Source organism: Vicugna pacos, chromosome 9, assembly GCF_048564905.1.
Source record: "Vicugna pacos chromosome 9, VicPac4, whole genome shotgun sequence".
NCBI lineage: Eukaryota > Metazoa > Chordata > Mammalia > Artiodactyla > Camelidae > Vicugna > Vicugna pacos.
The window spans coordinates 15165868-15184848 of NC_132995.1; the positions used below are offsets into that span (position 1 = coordinate 15165868).

At 49.6% G+C, this 18981-nt stretch overlaps 1 protein-coding gene across 1 annotated transcript; it reads left to right on the forward strand.

Annotated features, from left to right (window-relative positions):
- The first annotated feature begins 1719 nt into the window (after positions 1-1719).
- NPHS1 (NPHS1 adhesion molecule, nephrin) lies at positions 1720-18740 on the forward strand. Its single transcript, XM_006217092.4, has 29 exons — positions 1720-1756; positions 1863-2078; positions 2155-2277; positions 2476-2604; positions 3113-3194; positions 3578-3681; positions 3870-3997; positions 4087-4258; positions 4446-4603; positions 4862-5006; positions 5109-5233; positions 6451-6637; positions 6881-7010; positions 7167-7339; positions 7776-7916; positions 7998-8138; positions 8635-8756; positions 9729-9900; positions 9996-10152; positions 10248-10399; positions 11815-11926; positions 12010-12191; positions 13703-13759; positions 15661-15780; positions 15921-15945; positions 16052-16127; positions 16284-16377; positions 16474-16589; positions 18609-18740. The coding sequence occupies exons 1-29, from the start codon at positions 1720-1722 to the stop codon at positions 18738-18740; spliced, it is 3708 nt and encodes a 1235-aa protein (XP_006217154.4).
- Positions 18741-18981: the final 241 nt, after the last annotated feature.

The window sequence follows — 18981 nt, forward strand, 5'->3', positions numbered from 1 at the left end:
CACCAGAGGGAGCATCAAGGATGGAGCTGTGGGGCTCAGGCCAGCTGCCTCATCTTATTCCTGGAGGAGGGCCAGATGGGGGGTCACGGGGGAAGAGAGAGAGAGAAAACGGGCAGCTCCAATTCCTGTAGGAGATAAGCGGGCAGAAGAAGCTTATCCCCTGTGGGTGTGTATGTCCACGCTGGGGTGGGGAGGGCAGGCCAGCCAGCATATGGTTATAAAATTCAAAGATGTGACAATCAGAAGGACTCAGAGATGGAGAAACAAATAAAAGGAAGAGGCATAGTCAAAGGCTGACCGAGAACAAATATTTATTGAGACAGAGTATGGAGTGGGAGAGACAGAGATGAGAAAAGAGACAGAAAGAGAAAAACAGAGACACACAGAGGCCTAGACAGTGACAGAGTTAAAGGTGACTGAGATGTAACTGCCGAGTATGGCGTGGCGGGAGACACTGAGACAGAGCAGGAAAGTCTCAAAGCGATGGTGAGAGATAGGAAGATAAATTGAGGTGGGTTGAGGGAGAGAGGAAGAGACAGAGATACTCAGAAGGAAAGAAGAGGCTGGGAGAGACAGAGGGAAGCTACGTGAACAAGAACTCATGGCTCTAGCCAAAGGATTCCCACCTGAGCTCAGCGCTGATGGCCTTAATCCTGCCTTTCACTCCCATCCCTTCTGACTGCCCTGCACATTTACTCTTTAGACACTTATCCACTCATACACTCTGTACACGCTTCCACAGATCACAATTCACTCTCACCTTCCCCGGGCTCACATGAACGCTCATGCACTCATGTTCCCTTTACATACACACGTGCACACAGATACCTGCACTCTCCCAACCTCTCACATACACTTCTGCCCAGTCTCCGGCAGAGCTCCCTGACATCAGAGAGTGAGATGTCCACTCAGGGAAGGAAGGGACTTGAAGGTCACGTACCAGGGCAGGAAGAGTGGGGCAGTCCTACCCCCATGCCAGGCCCAGCTCTCTGCTCCCCATGCTGAGCTGGGACCACTTGGGTCTGACCAGCTCCCCCTCACCCCTGGCCCAAGCCAGGCCCTGGAGGTCATGGGGGCAGGGGAGGCACCCAAGAATGTGCCTGGCATGTGCTGACAGGGGATTTCTAGCTCCAGCTGTGCTGGGAGGAGCCTGTTGTGTATAGGCCTGAAGCTGGAGACTTGGGAGTGTGCCTGGGGGAGGTAGCAGTGTGAGCATGAGATTCCACTGGGTCTGACAACAACTCTGCCACTGACCGCATCATTGCTCTCTGGGGCTCATGGAACCTGCTGAACTCTGAACATTGTGTCCTCTCTGAGGGGCTGTGAGTAGTGAGAGGAGACCAGGGGTGGAGGTGGCATGAGAGAAGAAAGAAAAATAGAGACTGACTAGGAGGGACATAGAGACTCAGAGAGAAAGAGAAAGAGAGCACCTTAGACAGGGGGAGGAAGAGAGAGAATCCAGGAGGGAGCATGCAGGGGACTTAGGGTAGGGAGAGAGAGAGAGAGAGAGAGACAGAAGGAGAGGGCGTGGGGCCGGGGAGACTGACTCCTGGGAAGAGAGACAAACAGAGAAAAAGGAGAAAATAGAAAAAGAGAGACAAAGAGATGAGACCTAGAGAGAGGGACCCAGAGAGAGGCAGAGGCAGAAACAGGAGGCAGGAGGTGGGCTCTGCGGGAGCCACAGGCAGAGGACCTGGGATGGCCCCGAGGATCCCCATAATGGCTCCCCTTCTCCTCATGGAGCTGCTGATGACAGGTGAGTGGGTTCATGGCCCGTGACCTGAGCCAAATGGCCCAAATTCCCACCCACATTCTCCAGACAGACCCTCTGCCCTCTCCTCCTGACACCTTTGCGTCCCCAGGCCTGGCCCAGGTGCCGATCCCAGCCTCGGCCCCCCGAGGCTTCTGGGCTCTGCCTGAAAACTTGACGGTGGTGGAGGGGGCCGCGGCTGAGCTGCGGTGTGGGGTCAGCTCCCCTGGCAGCGCGGTGCAATGGGCCAAAGATGGGCTGCTGCTCGGCCTTGATCCTAGGATCCCTGGCTTCCCGCGGTACCGCCTGGAAGGGGACCCCACTAGAGGTAAGGGACCAGAGCCTGAGATCTGGAACCACCGGCAGAGACCGACTGTGGCCTTGACCTTGGGTCCTACCTGCAGGTGAATTCCACCTGCACATTGAAGAGTGTGACCTCAGCGACGACGCAGAGTATGAGTGCCAGGTCGGCCGCTCAGAGACAGGCCCTGAGCTTGTGTCGCCCAGAGTGATCCTCTCCGTCCTGGGTATGGGTGAGAGAGCCCCAGGACCCATGAGTCTACACTTCCACCCTCACTTTCTCCAGGGCCCAGGAGCCTGAGCCCTCAGCTCCTCCTTCCTCAGACCCAGGGTGCAGAACTCATTTCAGGAGCCATGAGACTCCAAGCCCAAATCCTCATATCCTCCTTGCTGGTTCCAGCTTACCCCAGATCCTTTCTCACCAGTGCCCCCCAAGGTGCTTCAGCTGACCCCTGAGGCAGGGAGCATGGTCACGTGGGTAGCTGGGCAGGAGTACACTGTCAGCTGTGTGTCTGGGGATGCAAAGCCAGCACCTGACATCGCCTTCCTCCAGAGTGAGTGTGGGTGAACTGATGGGGAGGGAGTGTGTCTCTGCCCCGGTCCCTCCTACGGGCCCCAGAAAAAATGGCATTCCTGAGATAGGGATGCAGGAGCAGACTTGGGGGAGATGCTGAGGCCAGTGTGGGACCTGGTGGGTGGGAGGGGACATCCAGGGAAAATCACCAAGGAGTTCATGGAACTGCTGGACTGGGACTCAGGGAAGAGGCTGAGGCTCTTAGATGGAGATACGAATGTCCTTTTTGGTGCAGAAACAAGAAGCCAAGGTGATGGGAGTGGGCGATCCAACCTGGCAAGGAGGGGGTGGGAGGGGAGGGGAGATGCTAGGACCCAGCCCTGGGACTCCAAGATTCAGGGAGGCCTGAATGTGTGGAGGGAACGGAGCTAGTGCTTTTCCTCTGGGACCAGGAGAGAGGGGGCCCCCTGAGGACTTCCAGGCCACACTCCCCAGGATCTACCTGGAGGGAATCTTGGCACCCGCCCCAGCCCTCTTGTTTCCCCAAGGTGGAAAAACCATTTCTGACATCTCTGCTAACGTGAATGAGGGGTCCCGGGAGAAACTCTTCACCACAGAGGCTACAGCCAGGTATGGAATTCAGGATGCCCTCCCCTCAGTCTGACTCCCAAATTTTTCCATGAAAACCCCATATTCCAGGGATGCAAGCATGGCATCTTGGGTCAGGTATGAACACCTGGGACCCAATTCTTCACCTCGACGCTCTAAAGCTTCTTCATGGGAACAACAGTTCCAGAGTACCAAGTAGAAATATTTTGGCCAGGGATGGGCCTGTGGGACCTCAGTTCTCACAGCTGACCCCCCAGATCTCTTCCATGGAATGCTAGATTCTAAAGGAAATCAGCAGAGAGACTTAGACCAGATGTGGGGACCTGGGATCCCCACCTCTTCATCCTGACTCCCCAAATTTCATAGGATGACTCTGACTTCAGAACCCCAACTTCCCACTCCAGGGTTACACCTCAGAGCTCGGATAATGGGCAGTTACTGGTCTGTGAGGCATCCAGCCCAGCTTTGGAAACCCCTATCAAGGTTTCAGTCACCATGAATATTCTGTGTAAGTGGGGAACTGAGTCAGCTGTTGGCACTGGGGATGGGGAACAGGAATTGGGGGTCCTGGGGAGCCTGGGGATTATGGAAGTCTCAGGATCTCAAGGGGGAAACAAGAGGGTTCAGAGGCAGGTTGTGGGGTCTGGAAAGAATGGATGGGTTCCCCAGGCCCCCTGAGTGACTGCTGCTCCCCAGTCCCCCCAGGACCCCCTGTGATTGAGTGGCCAGGCCTGGATGAGGGGCACGTGCGGGCAGGGCAGAGCTTGGAGCTGCTGTGCACAGCCCGAGGAGGGAATCCACCAGCCACACTGCAGTGGCTGAAGGTGAGGGCAGAGGCAGGAATGGAGGTGGGGGGGGAGGGCGGGGACCGGGAGCTGGCCCTGAGCTGGCCCAGGCCTGTCCTTATCTCCAGAATGGCCAGCCCGTGTCCACAGCATGGGGCACAGAGCATGCTCAGGCGGTGGCCCGCAGCTTGTTAGTCATGATTGTGCGGCCGGAAGACCATGGGGCGAGGCTCAGCTGTGAGGCCCACAACAGCGTATCTACAGGGATCCAGGAACGCGGGGTCACACTGCAGGTCACCTGTGAGTCCTGGTGCCAGCTGCCCATCTGTTAGTCTGTGCCCCAGAGAACCATCTGTTCTTGCCCCCAAATCATGCCTGTCTGATGCCAAAGACCTCATCATCTGTCCCCAGTCTCCTGTCTGTCTGGGCTGATCTGTGAGCCATCCAGCCCAGCTTAGTGTCTCTCCTCTGTTCATCATCCCTGCAGTCCCTCCCAGTGCCGTTACAATCCTGGGATCTGCATCCCAGTCTGAGAACAAGAATGTGACCCTCTCTTGCATCACCAAGTCCAGCCGCCCACGGGTCCTGCTGCGATGGTGGCTAGGCTGGCGGCAGCTGCTCCCCACAGAGGAGACAGTCATGGATGTGAGGCGGGGGCCAGGCTCCTGGGTCTGAGGGAGGAGGGAGCTGAGAGTACAATTCCTGGATCTGGGATTGGGGGGCTGGCAGTTTGGATGCCTTGGTTCCTGGGGAGTGTGGACTGGGGCTCAGGCCTCCTGGGTCTCACAGAGGAGACAGTAGAGATTCTTCATGTGTCCTGCTGGCATCTGGGGTGGACCCAGGTCGCTGGTACCACTGATGGGGATGCCCTAGTCTCCAAGTCTGAAGCTTGCTCCCTGCCAGGGCCTGTATGGTGGCCACATCTCCATGTCAAACCTGACGTTCCTGGCGCGACGGGAGGACAATGGTCTGACTCTCACGTGTGAGGCCTTTAGTGAGGCCTTTACCAAGGAGACCTTCAAGAAGTCTCTCACCCTGAATGTGAAATGTGAGACTCCACCCACACCTGGGGGTGCCCCATGCCTTGGACACCCTTATCCTCACCCTCTATCCCAGACAGAAAAGCCACTCTTCCTGGCTTTCCCCACAGATCCTGCCCAGAAGCTGTGGATCGAGGGCCCCCCAGAGGGGCAGCATCTCCGGGCTGGGACCCGGGTGAGGCTAGTGTGTTTGGCTGTTGGAGGGAACCCAGACCCTTCCCTCATCTGGTACAAGGTTGGTGCCACACAAGGGTTGTGAGTGGCCAGGAATATGGGGGAACAGTGAAGCCCTTTCTGCCCTCCAGAATCTTGGGAAATCTTGGAAAACTTATATTTCTTTAAAAATACTGGAGATTTTGAGTTTTGGCAGGGAATTGAAAAAGACACAAATGCCATGAAAATCAAATGCAATCTTAGGAAAATAGATGAAATTCTAGGGGAAAATGTGAGAATTCTAGAGTAAAAGAAGGAATTCTGGATCAGGATTGGGGGTTCTAGAGAAAAGGCAATTAATTTAATTAAAACTAAAGGAAATTCTGGTGAAATCTTGAAATTTAACTGAAATGGCAGAAATTTTAGAGAAAGACCAAGAATTCCAGAAACAAAGACAATGGTGGGCAAAGGCTAGAAATTTGGGGAGAAAGACTAGTAATTCCACAGAACACTTGAAAATCCATTAATATGAAATTGAATTCTTGGGATTTGGGGGTAAGACAATGAAATTCCATTAAAACTGAAAGAAAGTCTGACAGAATTCTGGGAAAATCTTGGGAAATTAGGAATCCAGTGGAAATTCTGGGGGAAAGACTAAGAAGTATAGGAGTGAAGTTGAATTCCATTTAATTGGATGGAATTCTGCGGAAATGCCCAAAATTGGGGCAAAGCAAAAGATTCTAATAAAAGATTAGGATAATAAGAAAATATTGGGGAAAGATTCAGAAATCTGCGGCCAGAGAATGAAATTAAGGGAAAGATCAAAGGAAATATTTGAGGGAAGTGGAGATTCTAAAGAAAAAGAACTAAGGGTAGGAAAAAAAATAATAAAGGAATTCTGGGAAAGGTTTGGGAATTCCAAGGGAGTTTCCTGGCCTAGGGTGTTCCGTAGATATAGCTGGAATGGATTTTGAGGAGTGGGGCTGAGGGTCTGCAGAGGGCACCAAAAATTGCAAGTCTCCAGAGAGTAGAGGTGGCAGGACAGTGGGACGTGGGATTGGAGGCAGGATCAGACAGCAAAATCTCAGGGCTCAAGGGGCTCAGTAGGTGGGAGAGATTCTCGGTGGGGTGTGCTCAATTCCAGTCCCCCTCCTTTACCCTAGCCCGTGCCAGTGGAAGGGAACGCCATTTCTTCAACACACAAAGGCTTTATCTGGGCTGGCTGCAGCCAACCCAATGGAGGGTCTCAGCGGGGAATGGCAGTTACCCGCGGTCCCCCAAGTCAGTCTCGACCCTCAGGACTCGCGCACCGTGACCGAACCGCGGTCGCCTCAGGAGCCACGGCGGGTGCAGCTGGGAAGCCTGGAGAAGTCCGGGAGCACCTTCTCCCGAGAGCTGGTGCTGGTCACGGGTCCATCGGACAACCGGGCCAAGTTCACGTGCAAAGCCGGCCAGCTCAGCGCATCCACGCAGCTTGTGGTGCAGTGTGAGGGGCCCACCGCCGGGCCGGGAGGGAGGGCTTGGCCTCTGCCTGGAACTGAGCCCGAGCCGGGAAGGGGCGCGGGGAGTGGGCGGGGTGGGCGGAGGGGGAGGATCAGCGGGCAGTGGACGCCCCAGGGCCCGGACACGTGGGGCTGGGCGGGGCCTGGGTCGAGGCGGAGGCGGAGGCGGAGGCAGGCCAGCCTTCCTCCTCACCTCTGAGCCTCGCTTCTCCCACCGGTTCTTGAAGTCCCCCCAACTAATGTGACGATCCTGGCCAACGCGTCGACTCTGCGCCCGGGAGATGCCTTAAACTTGACGTGCGTCAGCGTTAGCAGCAACCCTCCAGTCAGTTTGTCGTGGGACAAAGAGGGGGAGAGGTGAGACTGCGAGTGGCCCTGTCCCTCGCTGGTTCTGGTCATGCTTCCTTGCAGTCAGAATCCCATCCCCACCCTACCTGCTGTCCTGCCCAGTACCCAATACCTAGTACCCAGACTCTGGCTCTGATCCCGCTCCCCGCCCTGTCCGGTCCTCAGGCTGGAAAGCGTGGCTGCCCGGCCCCAGAGTGCTCCATTCAAAGGCTCTGCCGCCGCCAGGACCGTCCTTCTGAGAATGTCACCCCGCGACCACGGCCACCGTGTGACCTGCCGCGCTCACAGCACCGAGCTGCAGGAAACCGTGAGCGCCTTCTACCGCCTCAACGTGCTGTGTATGTACCTGGCATTCTCCTTGATTCCATCCTGACCCCGTACTTACGTGGGTTTTCACCTTGACACTGTCCTTGACTTTCATCCTAAACCTTGAAACTTTCCTGAACTTTATCTTGACACCAGACCCTGAACAACTCCTATCCTGCCCACCCCCCATCTTGCCTTTGTCCTCTATCCTAACCCCTGACCATGACCCCCATCCTGAACCCTCTTCCCATCCTTAAATCTGACTCTGGCCTCTACTTTTTTCTAAACTGGATCCTAACCTCGATCCTGAACCTAATCCTGCATCTCAGCTCTGAAAGTTTTACCTTGTTTACGACCTTAAACTCTAGTCGTGACCCGGAACTTAACCCTTATACCTGCATCTGATCTCAAATCCACTCCGGATCCCAACCTTAACAATTTTGAATCCTGGCTGCGCCTCCTCTGCAGACCCTCCAGAGTTCCTGGGGGAGCAGGTGCTTGTGGTGACAGCGGTGGAGAAGGGGGAGGCACTGCTGCCTGTGTCCGTGTCTGCCAACCCTGCCCCAGAAGCCTTCAACTGGACCTTCCGCGGCTACCGCCTCAGTCCAGGTGCAAGGAGGGGGGATGGAGACTTCTCCGGAATGTTCGGACGGGAGGGTCTGGCAGACCCCTCACCTTGACTTTCCCCAGCTGGTGGCCCCCGGCATCGGATCCTATCTGGCGGAGCTCTGCAGCTATGGAACGTGACCCGCGCTGACGATGGCCTCTATCAGCTGCACTGCCAGAACTCGGAGGGCACCGCTGAAGCTCTCGTGAGGCTGGATGTACACTGTGAGACCCCTCCTAACCCTAGGAAACTGGGGAGCTCTGGGAGCCCCTCCCATCACGAAAACCACACCCACCCAGGAAATCTTGACCACTGTGGAGTCTCCTCTTTTGTGGAAGCTCCATCCATCCAGGGATATTCACCAGTGCTGGAAGCCCTCTACTCTCAGAGACCCCCACTGTGATGGTGCCACACCCACTTTGGGAAACCTGCCCCTATGTAGAAGCTCTACCCACCCATTTCCATCAGGAAGCCAAACCCACTGTGGAAGCCTCACTTCCACACAATCCTAGAAGTCTACCAAAACTACTCTTCTCACCACAATGGCACAGTAGATGGTGGGAACAGTCTCATTAACCCTGAGAACTTAACTCCAAAGGCAGACTTTATCACACTTGTAACTTTCCTGGGCACCTCTAAGACACCTCTCCCATCTGGGACCCTCTTCCACCATGGCCTGTCTGGGCCCAAATGCCTTCCTCAAGCTCCTGTCTTCCTTAGATGCTCCCACTATTCGAGCTCTCCAAGACCCCACTGAGGTGAATATTGGGGGTTCTGTGGACATAGTCTGCACGGTTGATGCCAATCCCATCCTTCCGGAGATGTTCAACTGGGAGAGGCTGGTAAGAATCCAACCTTTGCCAAATGGAAGTAGGGGCTGGGGGATGTGCTTTCTTGACTGTGAGTTCCTTGAGAAGAGGGGATCACATCTATATGACCCTGTTTAATTATGTATTTTGGGGGCATGCTCCAAGAACTAACTATTGAATGGCAGATGGGTGGGTGGATGGATGAGTGAATAGATAACCAGGTGAGTGGGTGGGCAGGTGGATGGATATATGGATAGACATAGTTAGATGGGTGGATGAACAGGGTGAATGAGTGAATAGAAGAACAGGTGGACAAATGGACAAGTGAATGAATGGATAAATGGATCAATAGATGGGCAGCTGGATGAATGAATGAGAGAAATAAGTAGATAAATGAATTCAGTTAGAGAGTAGATAGATGGATAGATACACCATCAGTGAAAAAACGTTTGTGGAAAGATAATGAATGAATGGGTGGATGGAGGGATGCATAGGTCAATGGAAGACAGAGAGATGAATAAATAGGTAGCTAGATGAATTGGTGAACAGATACATTGGTGTGTGCATATGTGAGTGAATAGACTGGGTAGATAGGCAGAGAGGTGGACAGGTGGATGGACAGATAGAAGGAAGACAAATGGTTGAATGAATAAATGGGTGAATGGATGGAAGAAGAGGTTGATGGATGGATAGATAAATGGATGAATTGATGAGTGGTGGGTGGTCAAATGGACGGATGAGTGGATAGGTGTTTCCAAGAATAAATGGTTGGAGAAATGGATGGGTGAGGGGTTGGCTGGATTGGTGGATGAATGGACGGATCTATGTATGAAATGTTGGATAAATGGATGGATGGATGAATGGGTGGATGACAAGGGGAATTTTTTTCCTTGCTAGGGAGGATGATTACGGCTGGGAGAATGAGGCTACTGATAGGACCCAGTTTGCAGGATAATGGAGCTGGAGACAGACTGGGGGCCCATTTGCTGAGTTTTGAGCCTCCAGGGAGAAGAGGCGGAGGATCAGAGCCTGGATGACATGGAAAATATGTCAAAGGGATCCACTGGGCGTCTTCGAATTCACCATGCCAAGCTGACCCAGGCTGGTGCTTACCAGTGCATCGTGGACAATGGGGTGGCACCTCCAGCTCGAGGGCTGGTCCGTCTTGTGGTCAGATGTAAGTAACATCCAAAGCCCTGACTTCAAGACCTGCCATTAAATCTATATATCATGTCCTTCCATATACCTGATGTTGACCTACAACCCCTCTAGTTGCCCCCCACGTGGAGCATCCAGCTCCCCTAACTAAGGTGGCTGCAGCTGGAGACAGCACTAGTTCTGCCACCCTCCACTGTCGAGCCCGGGGTGTCCCCAATATCGTCTTCACTTGGAGCAAAAACGGGGTCCCTCTGGATCTCCAAGATCCAAGGTGAGTCCAAGCCCAGTCAGGTAGCACTCCAGCCCTAACATTGATCCCCCAGCCCCTATCACCCTGCCTAAGTCCCTGCCACACCTTCACTCCAGGTACACGGAGCACACATACCACCAGGGTGGTGTCCACAGCAGCCTTCTGACCATTGCCAATGTGTCTGCAGCCCAGGATTATGCCCTCTTCACGTGCACAGCCACCAACCCCCTCGGCTCAGACCATACCAACATTCAACTCGTCAGCATCAGTATGGTGGGAGGGGGCTGTGAGGGTGTTGGGAGGGTGCTTCCCTGAGTCTCCCCAAGTCTCTGGTTGGCCCCAGAATGGCAACCTGAGAGGTGTTTATGAATGAAGATGGAGATTTGCCTGCCCTCAAAATCCCAAATGGAGACTGGAGTTTTAGGAAAATCCACAACAAAGGAAAAAAAGGAGAACTACTTTTCAATTGGCCCAAGTAACTGAAAAGTAGTATTTCAGGAGTCGCTGGATCTAGGTTCAGATGTCATCAAGAGCTCTCCATTTCTCAGATCTGTTTTTCTCTGTGTTGGTTTTATTCTAAGACTTCTCATAGTGCTGCTGTTAAACTTTCCAGGGGAAACAAAATTTTTTTTCTTAGAATTTTTTCTCTTCTTAACAGTGATATGAAAGTACTAGAATTAAGATTTATGGGCTCCACTTGGCTCCCAGCCCATCCCTGAACCAATCAAGTGGTGAGGGGAAGGCAATGCTCTGGTTGGCCAGATCTGGTCACATGTCCATCCTGAAAGGGGTGGGGTCACTTCGTCAGAATCACCTGGCCTGAGAATGTGGGTGAGTGGTTTTACAAAGGATATTCAGGGCTCTGTAACCAGAAGAAATGAGAGGGGATGGATGTGAGGTAGGCAAAAAAATCCACTGCAAGAAATATATATTATACAGTCAATTCTCATTATTTATCAGTCTGCATTTGCAAATTTGCCTACTTGCTAAAAATTTATTTGTAACCCCCAAATCAATATTCATGCTCCTTTCTCGGTCTTTCAGGGGACTGAACAGAGTGGGTGAAAAATTTAAGTCACCCAATGAGTACATTCTCAGTTGAGGTGGGGCAGGACCACACTCTGCCTTCTGCTCCTGCTCTCAGATTGAAAATAAATGTCCTTTTTGTGGTCTATTTAGTGCCACATTTTTTGCACTTTTGTGCTTTTTGTTAGTTATTTTGCTGTGTAAAATGGCCTCCAAGCACAGTGGTAAGGTGCTGTCTAGCATTCCTAAGCTCAAGAAGGCTGTGATGTGGGGTCTGGAGAAAATACTTGTGTTGGATAAGCTTCGTTCAGGCGTGCGTTATAGCACTGTTGGCCTTGAGTTGAACGCTAATGAATCAACAAGATGTACTAAATAAGGTATCTTTAAACAGAAACATGCATGAAACCAGATCCCATATTAACTGGTTGATGTAAATGTTGTGACTAGAGGCTTGCAGAAATCTAAGCCTGCGCTTCCCCTAGAAGGAATGCTTTGGTATTTGCTAATTGTGTTCACAGCAACTTTACAGAGAGTAACCACCACGAATAATGAGAATCAACTGTATGTTTAAAGATGTGCTTAGGAAAAAATCTGGAAAGAATCTTTCCAGAATCCTTCGGTATTCTCTGACTCTATCCCCCATCCTTTATCTCAAAGGCCGCCCTGATCCACCATCAGGATTGAAGGTCATGAGCATGACCCCAAACTCAGTGGGGTTAGAGTGGAAGCCTGGCTTTGATGGGGGCTTGCCACAGAGTTTCCGAATCAGGTGGGTCCTTGTCATGGCAGGAAGGGGTGGCAGCAAATAGGGCTGGGGCACCTCCCTGAATGACTTCCCTCCCTTTTGTGCAGGTATGAGGCCCTGGGGACTCCAGGGTTCCTCTACATGGATGTCCTGCCACCCCAGGCCACCACCTTCACATTGACTGGGCTGCAGCCTTCTACACGATACAGGGTCTGGCTGCTGGCCAGTAATGCCCTGGGGGACAGTGGATTAGCTGACAAGGGTTCCCAGATCTCTATCACCACCCCAGGTGGGAAGGGACATTCTTGGGCAGGTTGCAGAATTCCTCAGAGGACTTATAGGGTGGTATAGTGAAGGAGATACTATTATTCCCTTTTTGTAGATGGAGAAATTGAGGCCCAGAGAGGTTAAGCAATTTGTCAAAGCTCACACAGGTAGAAGGAGCAACAGATGAGATTTAAACTCAGGCAGATGAACTCCAGAGACTAGTTTTTAGCCACTAAACTATACTGTCTGAATGTGATTAATGACACAGGGAAATTAGGAGAGTTTGAATTGAATGAAAATGAAAACTGTAGGGGTGCATCTAAAGTGGTGCTTAGCAAGAAATTTATAGTATTAAGTGCTCATATTAGATTTTTTTTAAAGTCCTCAAATTGACTGTCTAAGTTTCCATCTTAAAAACTAGCAAAAGAAGACCAAATTAAACTCGTCGTCGACAGAAGGAAGGAGATAATGAGCAGAAATTGATGAACTAGAAAAAAGAAAAATTAAGAAAAATTAGTGAAACTAAAAGCTGTTTCTTTGGAAAGATCAATAACATTTATAAAGCCAATCAAGGCAAAAAAGAGAGAAGACACAACTTAACCAATATCAGAACTGAAAAGGGGAACATTATTACTGATCCTACAGACATAAAGGGGAAATTAGAAAATATTATAAACAACTTCATGTTGATAAAGTCAGCAACTTTGATGAAACGGCCAAATTCCTTGACTATGACTGAGACCATTTTGACTCAGCTCTGCAGATTCCTAGTTGTGAGGCCTTAGGCAAGTTACTTAAGCCTCAGTATAATCCTGAGACTCAGTCTCTAAAAGATAAGCTGTAACTCCAATCTCTGTATCTCGGTTTCTGAAAGTAAGGTCTATCTTAGACAGTTGTGAGGATTAAATAAATTAATATATCCAAAGTGCTTAGAACAGGACCCTGTAAGAAATATGTGCTGTGTAAATGCTAGCTTAAACAAATGCCTCCTGCTCACCTTCCATTTACTTTGCCCGATGAAATCTCCCTCTTTCTGTCCTTCCCTTCCTGACAGAGCAGCGTTTTTCCTCATGGGAGTAAGGACAATTTTCCATCCCTACAATATTCCCTCCTTTTTCTTCCCACCCCCATTCCAATTTTCCCTTTAAGCACTAAAGCATAAACTAGTACTACACTCACCTCCCTTTTTCTAGAACTTATACCTCTATTAATGCATCCTGAGAATCCAGCATCGTTTTTGATTAATCCTGCAACTTGACAGTTCAGGTTAAAAGGAGTTTCCACACCATAGAACACTTGTTATTATTATTTTATTATTATTATTACTATTATTATTATTAGCATTAGAATGGCTATGAATAGTATTGCCATTATCATCAGCAATTTCCAATTCTCTCTGAAATGTATTTAAGTCATAAATTAGTTCCCATGGGTCTCAAAATGGATTGAAAATCTTCACAGGAGACTGAGAAATATTTAAGGCTTATCCCAGATTGTTGGTGTTAATTTGCAATCTCTATATCCACCTCCCAGGTCTAGATCAACCTTCTGGAGAACCCGACTACCAGCTGCCCACAGAGCAGCCTGCAGGCAAGTCCTCAATCCCTGAACACCCCTGTCTCCCCTGAAAAAATTTTTGGTCTCTAATTCGATTTCCTCTGTCGTGTGGCCATAGCCCTTTAAGCCTTAACTCTGCCCTGTAGGCCCTCACCAATATCCTTAGCTCTTCCTTTTGCCTAGATGTGATAAATTTTCTCTCTTCCCAGTTCAGTTTAATTCTTAAAGAATTAGTAGACTTCATGCCCTGTGCAGAGCCTGCATCAGTTGGTTTTTGCTGCATAACAAACCACCCCAAATATGGCCACTTAGCGCAACAAACATTATTTCTTGTGATTCTATGAGTGACTGAACAGTTCTGGTCTGGGCTACAGTCAGCAAGCAGCTCTGCTGGGACTGGTTGGTTTGGATGACCCCCTCCTCTTAAGTCTAACAATCTGACTCTTGGTTAGGACAATGGGCCACATGTCTCTGCTTCGCTTGTTCACGTGGAGATGGTCACTGGAGTCCCAAGAGCAGCAAGAGGGGACAAGTTCCAATTTATAGGCACTTTTCAAGCTTCTGATGCTGTCGTATTTACTGTTGTCTTATTGGTTGAAGCAAATGACATGGCTCAACTCAGAGTCAGTGTGGAAGGGGAATACTCGAGAGTGTGGAAACAGGGAGAGAATTATGACCATTTTGCAAATAATCCCCTGTAGAGCCTGAGAAGTTTGCAAGGTTGCAAATTCAGTTGTTGTTCGCAATGAAAAGAATTGCTTGCCTCATGAAATTGAAAACTCCAAGTGTGGCTGCATTCAGGTGCTCAAAAATTTCACCAAGGATATGTTTCTCACTCTGTCTCGACTTTGCCTTTATCTCTGATGATTTCCTTCTCAAGTTCTTTCATTAAGAAGGAAAAGAAGTCCTTCCACACCTTCAGCTTTCATTCTACTTCTTAGCAGCTAGCAGAAGAGTATCCTAAATGTTTTGGCAAAAATCCACTGTGAAGATGCAGGTGGGGGTATAGCTCAGTGACAGAGCGTGTGCTTGGCCTGCATGAGGTCCTGGGTTCAATATCCAGTGCCTCTGTTAAGGGAAAAATAAAATATGACACACTAATGAATAAAAGTGAAATGTTGGTGGGAAGGATACTATAAAAAAAAATCCACTGTGGGTCAGATGCTAGTCTCTGAACTGACCACTGTGGGAAGAGAGATGGGTGCTCTTATCAGCCAGGCTGGGCCATCTGTCTTCCACGGAGTCCTGCAGAGCCATCCAGACTGAGAGCAGGGGAGTGGTTGTTTCCTTAAAGGAAACAGAAGGAAGCAGAAGATGGGGAAGTGGATGCTAAGCAGATATCTACTTAGAGGTACTTAGTCTTGTCCTCAGGGATATAGCAGAAGATTCTGATATTGTCTGGGAAGGAAGTTTGTGCAAAGATGAAGTCATTTGTGATGGAGTTTGAAGGGAGAATAGAAGTTTGCTTGAGAAGAAAGGACATTTAAATACAGACACTTGACTACTTAAAGGCTTAGTGGTGAGGGTTTGCCTCAGTGATTCTAGAAACTGCCAGTTGTTAGTTTGTGTGGCTGGAGGGTCCAATATCAGTGACTGTAATTGGACAATCAACTATAGACAAGCAAGGATGGAGATCTGGGAAGAGGCCAGATCACAGAAGGTCTTGAATGCCCAGCTAAGGAGCTGAAGTTCCTGCTTGAGTCCATACATGGGCCTTGGCTTGGGCAAAGGTAGGACCCACTGTTAATGGCTTGGTTTGAGAAAGGAGCCATTTGCTCTGGGGTGGCAAGGATGAGTGGACATGGAAACTCCTCACTTGCTTCCCTGACCTAAGAGGAGGGCTTTGCTTGGTCAGGGACAGGCTTTTATATAGAACCCTAATTGAGGTCTACCAATTGTTTTGGGCTCACTAAGGGATAACTTCTGCCCCACAGGACCCTCAGAGCTGCCCCTGCTGCCTGTGCTGTTTGCTGTTGGGGGTCTTCTGATGCTTTCTAATGCCTCCTGTGTTGGGGGATTCCTATGGCACCGGAGACTGAAGCGTCTTGCTGAGGGTGAGGAGAGCTCCTTCCCCTGATGGAATGGAGGCCTAAGGGTGATGGGAGCCCTGGGGCTGCTGCATATCGAAGGTCTCCCAGGGCCAGGTGGGCCTGAGGGCAGTGTCTCTGACTCCTATTTTTCCTACTTCCCTCAGGCATCTCAGAGAAGACAGAAGCAGGGTAAGTGGGGATATTTGTCTGTAAGGAGACTCTGGGGAGGAGGTTTGAGACTGACAGCTGTCAGAGGGTCAGCACCCAATTGCCCTCCATGCCTCCATCCTGGAAGGTCAGAGGAAGACCGAGTCAGGAATGAATATGAGGAGAGCCAGTGGACTGGAGACCGGGACACTCGAAGCTCCACAGTGAGTGGGGGTGGTCCTGACACCCCACTGATAGGGAACTGACAGTGACTCAAATTCCACCATTACCTTCATGCTAATCATTGCCCTTTCCAGGAATGATGGAGACAGAAGGTGGAAAAGACTTTATCTGTTTTTTTGGGGGGGGGGTGTTGACAGGTTAGCACAACAGATGTAGAGCCATATTACCACTCCATGAAGGACTTCAGCCCCCAGCTGCCCCCCACATTGGAGGAGGTGTCTTATCCTCGAGGTGAGTCATGAGCACCTTTGAACTCCTCCCTCTCATAAATACCCTGACATCCAGACCTGGTGCCCTGATCATCCCTGCCTTTCACTCCAACTCCAGGTCTCACAGGTCTTGAATGGGAGGATATGGCCTTTCCTGGGCATTTGTATGATGAGGTGGAAAGACTGTATGCCCCATCTGGGGCCTGGGGACCCCTCTACAATGAAGTACAGATGGTAAGGAGATTTGTATCAGCAGAAGTCTTTCCTGGCTAGTAGTGACAGAAGCCCACTTCCTACTGCTTGTATTGGTTAGGGTAAGCTGTCTGCTGTAACAAAGAGGCCTGCAATTACCCAGTGGCCTAAACTAGACAATCTATTTCTTTCTCACATAGCCATCAGAAGTGAGTGGCCCTGCTGCATGGGGTTATTTCTAGAACCCAAATTCTTTCCATCAACTCTAGTGAGTTGACCAATTCCGCATGGATGGGCCAGTTCACTGAGGGTTGCAACGGATGGGAAAGGGAAAAAGAGAGCATGGTAGAGGCACGACTTCAATTTATGGTCCAAGCCCAGAAATGGTACATTCTACTCTCATTCCACTAGTGAGACCTGGCCACACCTAACTGCAAAGGAAGCCGAGAGATGTAGTCTACTTGGCATCTATATGCCTTACTACAATTCTATTACTGTGGAAGAAGGAAGGTTGCATTTCATTGGATAATTAGTCATCTTCACTATATTGGTTAAGCAAAGAGCTATAGAGAAATAATTTTTTGGTGCATTCACTTGAAAAATCAAAGGATAGAATTGTCTTCAGGCCCACCCATCTGGACCTAAAATTTCCTCCCTAAAGATATCCGTAGCAAATCTAGGTTTGTATCCTATTAGATTAAAAACCTTCAAAGAAAAAGAATGTCTCTTTTTTCCATAGCTCCAAAGCTCCAGTGCTGATACTTACTGGTTTAGCTTGGCTCACATTGCTGAGTCGGGAATAGAATATGACAATTTGATAGTTCTGTATCAGCCCCACCCACGGCATCAGGGAGTGGGTCAGCCCCACTCAATCCACTGGACTGAGAGTGGGAGAGGGATGGAGAGCCCAGAGGGAAGTGAAGATGGTGGCTGGGCAGGCAAAAACAATAGGCAAGCACCTTGACCATCCACTAATCCCCACCTACTGCCCCACAGTAAGGGACATGGGGCAGAACCCCTGACTTTCTCTGTGGCCTTGGCTAATGGTCTGGCAACTGTGGGCCAAAGAGTTCCCTCTGTAACATTGCTCCAGAGGGAGCACTGTTCTCTCCACCAGGGTGGGGGGAAAAAAAAAAGAAAAAAACTCCACGTGTTTAATGCTGTCCATGGTGCTGAAGCAATGTGCCCCTTAAGCACAGATGCAGCCTGCACATTTTTTCTGTAAAGGGCCAGTTAGTAAATATTTTGAGCTTTGCCAGACATACTGTCTATCTCAAAACTACTCATCTCTGCCACGGTAATGTAAAAACAACCGTAGACAATACATACACAAACGAGTGTGGCTAAGTTCCAATGAAATTTTACTTTGGGACACTGAAGTTGGGACTTCATATAATTTTTACATGTCACAGTTTTTAGCCTTCTTTTGATACTTTCCCAGCAATTAAAAAATGTAAAGCTATTCTTAGGTCTCAGGCAGTACAAAAAAACATGTGGCAGGCCATATTTTCCCCATGGGCAAATCTGCTCTAAAGTTTGCTGAGCTAAAACAATCATTTTCTCCCAAATTCAAGGCAAAGCACATCCCCAATAAGGACCACCCTACATAGTCTTTTTTCTTCTATTTTAGTGAGGAAATGCTTTGGAAATTCATAAGACTAATAGAATCATAATTCACATTCAACAATTCATTCCCATAGCTGATACTGTGAGCTTTTAAAACTTTCATATTTCTGACATTTAAATCACTTCTCTGACTGGAAATCATAGGATATCTTGGATATGCTTTAAAAATCCAGTTAGTGGGGGTGGAGGATGAGAAGATAGAGATATAGATAAATCAAGATCGACCAAATGTTGATATTGTTGAAGCTAGGTGATGTGCTCATGGGGGGTCATTATTATCACTCTCCTTGTTGTATATGTTGGAATTTTCCCCCATAATTAGACACTAAAATATTTTTTCCCAGAAATTTGAATATTGAGAGTGTATCCCCCAGAGCTGCAATGATGTGCCACAAATAATCTGTCTATGGTTCTAACTCCATCTTTGCTTGTCAGGGCTCCTGCGACGTCCGCTGGCCTGAAGACAAGTATGAGGATCCAAGAGGAATCTATGATCAGGTGGCAGGAGACTTGGACCCTATGGAACCAGATGCTCTACCCTTTGAGCTAAGGGGACACCTGGTTTGAGAGCCTTCTCAACACCCTTTCCCTCCATCTGCAAGACATAATATTCCAGCGTTTCTTTTTATTCCAGTCTTGGCTGAGCTTCTTAAGTGAGCTCCACAAGCCACAAAGGGACTGGACTTGTTCAGAGGAGGACACAGAGGGGTGTATGTAAGTGACAGAAGGTGATTCAAGCTGGTGTCAAAGTATAAACAAGGCTCTTCCTGGGATTGGTTTTAGAAACCAAAAAGTCCAAAGGGACACA